The sequence below is a fragment of the Ruditapes philippinarum genome, unplaced genomic scaffold (genome assembly GCF_026571515.1).
Source record: "Ruditapes philippinarum isolate M1 unplaced genomic scaffold, ASM2657151v2 ctg1755_1_1_1_1, whole genome shotgun sequence".
Lineage (NCBI taxonomy): Eukaryota > Metazoa > Mollusca > Bivalvia > Venerida > Veneridae > Ruditapes > Ruditapes philippinarum.
Genome location: NW_026861259.1, coordinates 1,829 through 12,311, shown reverse-complemented (window position 1 = coordinate 12,311; position 10,483 = coordinate 1,829). Strand labels below are relative to the sequence as shown.

Genomic DNA, 10,483 nt, shown 5'->3' with positions numbered 1-10,483 from the left:
GTTAATGATAGTTTATCAACCAGAAAAGGCAGCATGAATCCTTTGATTAGAAAAGAGAAGGATTTTTTATTGTTACTTCTCCATACATCTGACAAACAGAAGAAGGTTTTAATACAAAACATTGAGAAGTTGCAGTTAAGCGCTATTGTGCAGATTGTGTATAATATCCTGATTGGCGTTCGCCCACTGACAGAAAAAGACAAAAAGCATGTAATCAAACGAAAACTTATCATTCGGCAATTTGTGAGCAAAGGACTTTCGTTGAAAAAGAGAAAAGAACTGCTTCTGAAATACTTCAAATATATTTTACCTTTTATTGCTGCAGTCAAAAGCGAACTGTTATAAAGTAATGGCGCGTGAGCTTGTGCTCATTCCCAAAAGTAAATACGAACATTTAGTGAAACTTATGGAAGATTCTAAACTGAAGGAACAAATCGGCGGTCAAAGAGAGAATAAAGACTTGTCTTATCCTGATCTTGGGTCAGAAAACATGGATTCCGAGGAGAAGCACATAAGCAATAGCAAAGGTGAAAATGAGCAAAGTATGGAGGAGAAACCAAGATTCTATGTAGACAAACCACTCTCCAGGATGCCTTTCAACAGGATAAAATTATCACCTTCTAAAGGCAAACAAAGAAAGATAGCGAAAAGAAATTTTGACGGAAAGAAATTGTCTAGTGCAAAGAAGAAAGGCATAAAATCACGATGGATTAATTACACTATATAATGTGAAAAGGTGAAAGAAAAAAAAAACATAGTCCAGTTCAAATAAGGAAACCATGTAAAGCTTTCGTTCATTTCGTGAGAATAACAGTAACTGAATAACATGGATGAGAAAGAGAAAAATAACATTTTACAAAAGTATTATTTTGAGACAAAAAATCCCGCCGCGTATGCGGGTGCTCAAAAGGTGTTCCAAGTTCTTGATAAGAAATATTCAGGAGTATTTACAAAAGCTTACATCAAACAATGGCTCAACGACCAAGACGCTTATTCACTGCAGAAAACCAGAAGACACAAATTTAAGACGGCGAATGTGCGTGTCACCTCTATTGGGGAACAGCTAGATATAGATCTTCTGTCCATGGCGAATCTAGCTGACGAAAATGATGGCGTACGATTCCTGCTTTGCGTCATTGACATCTTATCTAGAAAACTTTGGGTAAGACCTCTAAAAAACAAGACGGCCAAGGTGGTTTTAAAAGCTATGAAAGACATTCTGCAGGACATTTCTCCAACGAAAATTCAGAAAGTTCGCGCGGATAAAGGGAGCGAGTTTTCCAACCAGTGGTTTAAGAAGTATATGAAGGACTTTTTCACCACAAACAATCCTCCCAAAAGTAACTTTGTGGAAAGAGTTCAGAGGACACTGAAAGAGAAATTGTATAGAATGATGAGACACAATAGAACCTATCGATATATCGATGATCTACAAGATGTGGTAGCCAGCTACAACGCTACTCCTCACAGGGGGTTACATGGATTAGCTCCAAACGATGTGAACAAAGGAAATGAAGCTAATGTGTGGGCGCGAATGTATTTGAAAAAGTCAAAAACAAGAACAGCAAAGCCTAGTTTTCAGTTTAAAGTGGGAGATCTTGTACGTATTAGTTTCACAAAACAACCCTTTCAACGTGCTTATCAAGAACAATACACCACAGAAGTGTTTAAAGTGGCGGGAAGAATTCTAAAACAAGGTATTCCCATGTACAAGATAACAGATTTAAAAGGTGACAGTATAAAAGGGTTTGTTTTACACAGGCGAACTTCAAAAGGTAAACAAAGATGAAAATAGTTTATGGTTCATAGAACGTATATTAAGAAGACGAAAAAGAAATAAGAAACTGCAATATTTTGTGGAATGGCAAGGCTTCCCTAAAACGTTTAATAGCTGGGTAGATGCTGACGACGTCAAAGACGTGTCTGAAGGTAAAGCATAAACATCTTATGTTATCATGGAACGCTCGCGAGTGTTTCAAGAACTGAATTATTTGTTTAGCTTAAAAAATGCGGTAGCAAGTGCTCGTCGTCATTTAATTCGTCAAATAACTGCTGGACAAATAGATGCCATTGCTGAAATTATGAGAAGATTAACAACTAGGTCTATCCCCATTAACCAGCGCGATGCTTATATCTTTGAAGATCAAAAACTCACCATGAGAACTATAGGGTCTAGGCAAGTAAACACACGAAGAAAAATGAGAGCGCTACTTAGACATCATTCATTGCTAGCTAGAGTACTACGTCCTCAGTACATTTACCAAACCATAGCTGCTGAAAGTGACACGATGTATATGGCAGACGAATAACGATTAGTTTTCTAAATTAAATAGTTGCATCAATTTCAACTAACATCAAAGACGTTTTGGAACGCGTTCCATAAACACCATGGATAAATATTTATACATCAAAAGTGACGACAGTGACAACTACTTTTCTGACAATGAAGTGTACAGATTTAAAGTGCATTTAAATATGTCATTGACTTTAAATGGTAAATGGGCAGTCGCGCTCACAGAGTTTAACGCTGCAGACGATTCTAAGTCTAGAACTAAAACGACGGACAGCCTATACATTTACACGGACCTTTGCAAAGAAAGTATTGTGCATGGCGCGGAACAACCGCTGTTGCGACGGCTGGATAAAAACGAAAGAAACGGTTGGAATTATATGTTCAACACGCCTTACTATCTACCCGTGAAAAGGAAGGAGCTGCGAGAATTTCAGATCTATATAAAGCTTGGAGATGGTAGTTACCCGTCATATTTAAAATCACCATTGCACCTAACACTTCATTTGAAGCAATATCCATTTTACTAAAACATGAAATTGTATGTGCCTAATCCACAAAAGTGGGTGGATTTTTTTGATCGTGTCAGCAGTGGAAAAACGACATTAAACCAATCAGGAGGTGGGAGGTGTTTTTTCTGTCATTCCTGTGGACGAATATAAAGCTGTGGACAGTAATAAAGTGTATCCACTAAAGGCGGTATTACCAGCAGAACAAACGACTGCTCAAGCTAAATCTGAGCTAGAGAGGGAGGATATAAATCCAGCGAGTGTTGTTGACATGCTTCAGTCTTCATCTAGGCAGCAGAGACGTGGAACTAAGCGCAAGAAAACTAGCAAAAAATCGTATAAAGGACTTAAACGTCAACGTGGTAGTGGCAAGAAAAAGACACAATCCAAGAAAAAAACATTTTCAAAGGGAAAGACAAAATCGCGCGCAAAAAGGGAAAAGGATATATTTGAAATCAACTAAAGAATGTCAGTGTTCAATGAAGAGAAGTTTAAAGAAGGACTTGTGTCTGAGCTGGCTTTGTTTGATTTGCCCAGCACACAAACGAGTGTGAATGATATTTACTACGATGAAATTCGGCCACTATCTCAGGTGTCTGGCGATAGCCCTTTTGAGTTTAAAATCAGCGGGCAAAACTCTATGGATTATCTGGACTTGAAAAATTCACAAATCTATGTGCGACTAAAGGTAGAAAAGTCAGATGGGACGGCTCTCACGAATGTAAAGGTGGAGAAGGTGGGGCCTGCCAATCTGTTTCTTCAGTCACTATTTTCAACGGCTGAAGTCACTTTGCAAAACAAAGCCACCATCACGTGTAATTACAACCCCTATAGAGCTTACATGCAAACGCTTCTGAATTATGGATCAGACGCGATAACCAGTCAGCTGGATACGCAGCTTTTTATCAGAGACGATGCAGACAGTCCAGGAGTGACAGATCCCAACGGAAATAACAACGGCCTGTTTCTGAGAGCCCAAATCATCGGCGAATCTAAACGCGTTGACTTGCAAGGACCTATTTTTCACGACTTGTTTTCCATGGAGAGATATTTGATAAATCAAGTAGATGTGAAAGTGAAACTGTATAGAAGTCCACCCGAATTTTGTCTGCTCACTGGAGATGGTAGTCATTACAAAGTGAATATCGAGGATATCTATATTCTCGCTAGAAAAATCAGAGTAAACCCTGCCGTCATCTACGGGCATTCTAAGATTTTGGAGAAACAGAACGCCTTATACCCCTACGATAAAGTGGAGGTGAGATCAGTGAGCATGTCTACTGGCTTAACCAATTATAGCTGGGAAAATATGTTTCAAGGAAGACGTCCCAACAAAATCATCTTGGGATTTGTCAAAAGCAGGGCGTTAAGCGGTGATTACAAGACCAACCCTTTCAACTTTGAGAATTGCTCCATTCAACAAATTGCCATATACTGCGATGGACTGCCCATTGGAGGAAATCCATTGAAACTTGATTTTGACGCTGCTGGAGGCACGGCAATCATGCGCGCCTACACCAACTTGCTTCTATCCAGTGGAAAGTGGAGACAGGACGAAGGCAATCTCCTAGACAGGAGCCACTATTTAAGCGGCTCAACCTTGTTCGTGTTCCAGTTAGAGCCCAACTTTTCACATCACGGAGAATATCTGTCTCTTGTAAAGACGGGGAATGTGCGGCTAGATGTGGTCTTCAAGACGCCATTAACAGGTAAGAATATTTTTTTTCTAATTTTATTTTAGTTTCAATGTATTTAGTTTTTAATATATATATACATATATGTAAGTTTTCCTGTTTAGATATTATTTTACTTCAAGTCTTGAATTCTTATAGAAAAAAACCCTTTTACTTATGATTTTTTTTTGTTTTTATCGTATTTCAGAACCTATAAGCTGCCTTGCCTACAGCGAAGGGCCTGGCTATTTTGAAATCAATCACGAAAGAGATATTATTATTCCATAAACAAATGAATACGTCACAGTTGGAATGCATGATTAATTGTGATCCAGTTTTAAATGGACGAATCATCGGCGTTTTTGCTGCAGACAAACTTCCTAGGCAACTTCCAAGAACACCCTATGGATTTATTGCTAACACTGACATTCATACAAAACCAGGAAAACATTGGTGCGCCTTTTTCAGCGATGTTCAAGGAGATGTGGAATTTTTTGACAGTTATGGAAGAACGCCAAGTCAAAACAGCCATTATTTTCAGCGTTGGTTAGACATGAAAGCATACAGTTTACAGTCAAATCATGTTCAAATTCAGGGTGATCACTCATTATTATGTGGACTATATTGTATATTGTTTCTCCATCAAAGACTCGTTGGATATACATATCAAGACATTATAAATTGATTTGATGGATTCACTTTAGATTCTAATGACAATTATGTGGCTGGCACGATGTTGCAAGCATACTCCCACTGTATAGGGAATGAACATTTTAATCAGGCATGTAGCTTTTTAAAAGGATGCTTTTAATTATTCAATACGTTTTATATATAAATAAATAGGGAGAAAAAATCAGACGATAGTTTGTCATTATTTTATTGATATCTAGTATAGTTCATTTGTTAAATAGAAATATAATTTATTTGTACATAGATACAAAATGAGTATTTACTGTTTAATACAAGGAGTGATTTTAAAGTCACCAATCGTAAATGCATTTTCCTCTAGCATTTGATAACGAGCAGCATGATTGGTTGAATAGTCCTCTACAGGCGCAACTGTAAATGTCTGTGCATCACTTTCAGGCGCCATATCAACACTATCGTCAGAGATTTTATAGTGTCCATACGCATAACTATCCACCGCATTAATGAGATATCTCTTGTCGTCAAAGGCGGATAATCCCGTTTTCTGAATAGTTTCGCCAAAAAGTTCATGCTTGTGGCTCCTCAGGGATGACATAGAAGAAACAACACTGGTCTCATCTAAAAGAGTATTTTTATAGTGCGCGTGTTTCAAATCCTTTTTTACTGTAACCTTAGCGATACCCTTAGCACGTTTTTCTTCCTTTTTATCACACACAAAACTGTACATTTTAGATCTAAGACCAACAAATTCAGAAATAGGTTTCCCATTGGTCTCGTCCTTCATTTTGCCAAGAACTTTTTTATTCCTATCGCTGTGAAGGAAGTGTTCTCTTGGATAATCAGACGTATCAAAGAACTCTGCAGAGGATTCCATGTCTTTATACATATCTTCAGTTTCACAAGAAAATAAGACGCTGTCTGTATCCGTCATTTGAAGCTGAGCTGATTGCTCATACCGCTTTTTGATGTAATTGTACCAAAAGTCGTACATAAGACATTTGCTTAAGTCTGAAAATAAATGAATAAATTAATTAATTCATGGAAGTCGTAAAAACACGCTTCATTTTAAAAAAAAAAAGACTGTTAAAAAAACTGTAGAATATTATTTAAGAATGTAAAAATATTATTACAAGAACAAAAAAAAAAAGAAAAAATAGCGCACACCTAGTATGGACATGCCACAGTAGATAGGTTTGAACAAGTCAACTTTTGCTCTGTGCAGTTCAACGGCTACGAGGTCTTCATTGAAGATGGTTGTATTTTTGTAGGTTGGTTTTGCAGTGACTTTTAAAAGTCTTTCTTCTGTATGCACCAGCTCAATGTTTTTATGACGCCTCACATTTTCCATGGTCTTAAAAAAGAGTGATAAAAAAAATAAAAAAGAGTAGCTCAAATTCTATTTCCACTGACAATAAAAACGAAAAGAATAATTTATTAAAAACGTATAAAGTTTTCTGATTTTTTTTTCTCAATGATTAATAAATTATAAATAAAAAAAGATTTTTTTGTTCATAATAAAATTATTAACGGTGAAACTTCGTAAAAATATCTAAAGACATTATAAAAAACAATTACACACACTGACCTTCCCAAAGACGGAAACGTTCATCAATTTGTAAAAGTTCTTCTGAAAGTTGGAAGTGGCCTTCTTACGCATCTCTGTATTAAAGTCGATGTAAGGTTTCATCCAGGCTTCTTGTCTGAATTTTAAAATTCTGTGGACAGCTTTGAGTTCCATCCCTAGCAGTAAGTATAACTGTAAGTTCCTGTAATGCAGGATGTACTTATTTTTGTCCTCTAAAGTCGCCAGTAACTTCCCTTCTTGACCTCGTGTAGGTAATGGATCAGCATCGTTTAAACCATACACTTTTCTTAACAATTGTTGCGCATATGGTGAGAGTTGCTCATTGGAGATAACCTTCTGCTCTGGCGCTAAAGGGAGGCAATTGTGAAGGTCATGTAACCTGTGAGGATAGTGAAGTGATACCTCAAGTATATAGCCAAAGTCTCCAGTCTCTGGAATAGACATGACATCAAAGTTTCCAATTTCTTCTTTTTCCATGAAATTAAAGTCGCTTATGGGAAGGGGCTGTACCATAGCCCACCCGTAGAGATTATTGGCATCTAAATATTGTAAGTAGGTCAGGGGTTTAGATGTGTCATATTCCTCCAGATATGGATTGTTGGCCTTCTTGTATCTATTGGAGATCTGTGACAAACCTCCGCGAATGCCAGCCTCCACCATGAGTATTTTATCAATATCTGTGAGTAATTCCAGCTGAACTTCCGTTTTCTTCAGTAAAGCCGACCACGATAAACCTGGTGATGTATAGAAATGACAGGGATCCAGCTCATACTGTGTCAAGCATACCTCTCGAAAGGACTCAAATACATCAGTCAGTAACAGTACATCCGTTTTCAAATAGAGATCGTGGTACTCTCCTAATGACGTCATACTAAATCTATCAAAAACAGCCTGCGCATGATCGTAATCTTCCCCCGAAATATGTTCTTTTTTAATGGTGGAATAGAACTCTTCTTTTAATGGTAGTGATGACTCGTCAAACTTGTCGAAGGAGTCCATATAGTCATAAGGATAGACTCCCTTTCGAAGCAGGAGCTCGGCTTCCTCCTCAGAGTTGCATTCTGACAGAAGGGATGGAAACGCTTGTAATCCATCTTGCGCTAGATTGTCTACCAAACTTTCTAATGAGGCGGGAAGAAACTGGAAGCTATCGATAAATCTAAGCTTACCGAGAGAAAAACTGACATAACGTTCAGAATTCTGAGCAATGCATCTGAGAGGAAAGTCTTTAAACAGGCCGAGGCTTTCGCATAAAATATGCGCGTCAAAGTTTCTCAGGTTATGAAATATCACAGGAGTAAATTTTGCCTGCTCACAATTAAGGTTACACTTGTTACAAGCTGGACCAATGATCTCCCCTGTCAGATGGTTATGATGTCTGACTATTTTTCCATAGCCCTTATCATTAATGGAGAAATCTTTTTTACAAATGCAGCAGTGTGTGGCGTTTTCAATGAGGTCATCGTGTTCTTCTGTCAAATGCATAGGTTCAATGGTTGAAAGTATCTCTTTTATTTCCTCCTGCTCTTGTAACAAGCATTCAATCATTTTCATCCCGGCATTTTCACCTCTGTAAATGACAGCAGGTTTGGTGTATTTCTCATCTTCACACACCACTTTATATCCGAATCCGCAGACTTCGAGTTTTGTTGTCGCTGTGGTGGAGGAATGCTTAGGATTTGGAGCGCAGGTGTGCAGCTTTCTGTTAATCGTTTCAAAATCGGCATAGATGACGAAGGGGACTTTCAAAGTTTTTTCGTAATCCTTAAATTCAAGAATATCATTTTTACCGCTTACAGGAAGTTCTATTCTTTGCGCTACATGGGTTGAACAAAATTGTTCATGTTCCTGTAAGGACTTTTCTTTCCAAAATCCGTGCAAGCAATAAGAACAAAAATACATCTGAGCGCGATGTGTTTTTGAGCGTGACAGAAAGCGGTTCAAGTCCATAATTAAGTAATAATGAGACTTTTCTCCACAGGTCAACCACAATAAATTCACGTGATGTAAACGATGACGATGCTCTGTGATCCTTAGAGGTACGATCAAATCTTCTTCGCAGGTAAATACGTTGATGGACATATTTTGATTTTGATTTTCCACCTTGCGTATTTGCGGTATAGTAACGGGATAAGTGATACCGCGCATGTCGACTTCACTCTCATGCTGGTAATAGTTATCTACACGTTCTGGCTCTGTCTGTGTTGGATGTAGAGAAGCAAGTAGGCAGTACAAGAAGCATCTATCGTCGTCGTTTTCAATGTTCAATAGACTGTGACTTAAGGTCAGTGACTTTGGTAAAGGAATGTAAGCAGAGCCGTTTACAGGTTTGTATACCACAGTATGAATTTCGAGTTTCAAAACTTTTTTAACATACCAGCCCGACCCTTCACGTATGTATTTTTCAAGACTCGCGTACATCTTTTGCATAGCCTCGTTCAAGTCATGCTCATTTAGATCCTCCGCCGACAAAGTGAAGTAAGTACGACTTCTAAAAAATGGCGCTGTAACTGTAGCGTCTTCTCCATCATCTCTCTGCATTTCTATTTGCACGCATAGGTTCCATTTAATACCTCCAAGTATGCGTACACGATTGCGTAAAAATGTGGTGATTTGATCTCGGATGTTACCGAAAAAAATCATTAAATCGTATCTCTCACTGCCTCTTGGATAAATATGTCTGTTCTGCACGCCGTTCCTCAAAGCTGATTCATCAGTGGTTTCATGTAACTGATTTTCAGGACGTTGTTTATGGACTGCAACATCGTCAGCCTCAGTCTTATCATTTGCAACATTGACTTGCAGTTCAGTGTGATCCTGCATGGGCTCGTTTACATCAAGTGTGCGAGATCTTTCCGCACTCCTTCCTCCTTGTTGATTTAATGGATGTCTCTGAGTTACATGACGAAATAATTTGTCGTAACTTTAAAATTCCATCTCACAATGTCGGCAGGAAAACTGATTTTGTTGCTGCTTAGGAGTAGCAGACTGATGCACCTTACTTTTGTGTCGCACAAGATTATATTTCGTTTTAAAACATTTGTTACACAATTCACAAAGGAAAGAAGTCGTGCTTTGCTTCTTCTCGTGATGTATTCCATGAATGTTCTTTTGGTGTTTTCGTAAGCTCTCTAGTCTCGTAAATGCTTTTTCACACAATTCACATTTACGATTGCTTATGTGAGTTTGCATGTGACGTTTTAACGTTTGTCTGTTTTTATATTTTTTAAAACACACTTGACAGGACAGTAACTTTTCTTTATCTTTTTCATTCTCACACATCTGTCCGTAAGTTTCTTCATCACTGCTATCACTTGAAGCATCACTACTATGACTTCTTTTCATGTTTGTAAGTAAAATGCACTATACACAGATAAGCCAAAATCTTTAATACAATGTGTTTTTGATAAAAACAGTAACTTAAACACTATTATATCCGAGTATATTTCGTATAATATTTTCAAACATTTAACTTGCTTTAAGATGTTCACTATTTAAGTTCGACTGAAAGAATGAAATATTTGGGTTGCCAGAGACACTTTTTTAACAAATATTTTCTCGTGGGAAAATAGACCATATCTGTATACAATTTACTTTTTACTTTTTTATAATCAGCGGGTAGTATCATACCATATATGTATACAATTTACATTTTAATTATAAATCAGCGGGTGTGTATCATACTACCTTTTCAAACACGGGAAATGGGGTAATTAAGTTTGTCAACGTTTCAATAGCCGTATTTGATGGACGAGGTTATAGACCCCTCACACCTGTA

At 37.6% G+C, this 10,483-nt stretch overlaps 2 protein-coding genes across 2 annotated transcripts; one reads left to right on the top strand and one right to left on the bottom strand.

Moving 5' to 3' along the window:
• The first annotated feature begins 3,265 nt into the window (after window positions 1-3,265).
• Window positions 3,266-4,760, top strand: LOC132715083 (uncharacterized protein F54H12.2-like). Its single transcript, XM_060698057.1, has 2 exons — window positions 3,266-4,508; window positions 4,681-4,760. The coding sequence occupies exons 1-2, from the start codon at window positions 3,266-3,268 to the stop codon at window positions 4,758-4,760; spliced, it is 1,323 nt and encodes a 440-aa protein (XP_060554040.1).
• Window positions 4,761-5,335: 575 nt separating this feature from the next.
• On the bottom strand, window positions 5,336-8,319 carry LOC132715073 (uncharacterized). Its single transcript, XM_060698046.1, has 3 exons — window positions 6,706-8,319; window positions 6,285-6,471; window positions 5,336-6,128 (listed from the first exon to the last, which is right to left on the bottom strand). The coding sequence occupies exons 1-3, from the start codon at window positions 8,257-8,259 to the stop codon at window positions 5,422-5,424; spliced, it is 2,448 nt and encodes an 815-aa protein (XP_060554029.1). The 5' UTR covers window positions 8,260-8,319; the 3' UTR covers window positions 5,336-5,421.
• Window positions 8,320-10,483: the final 2,164 nt, after the last annotated feature.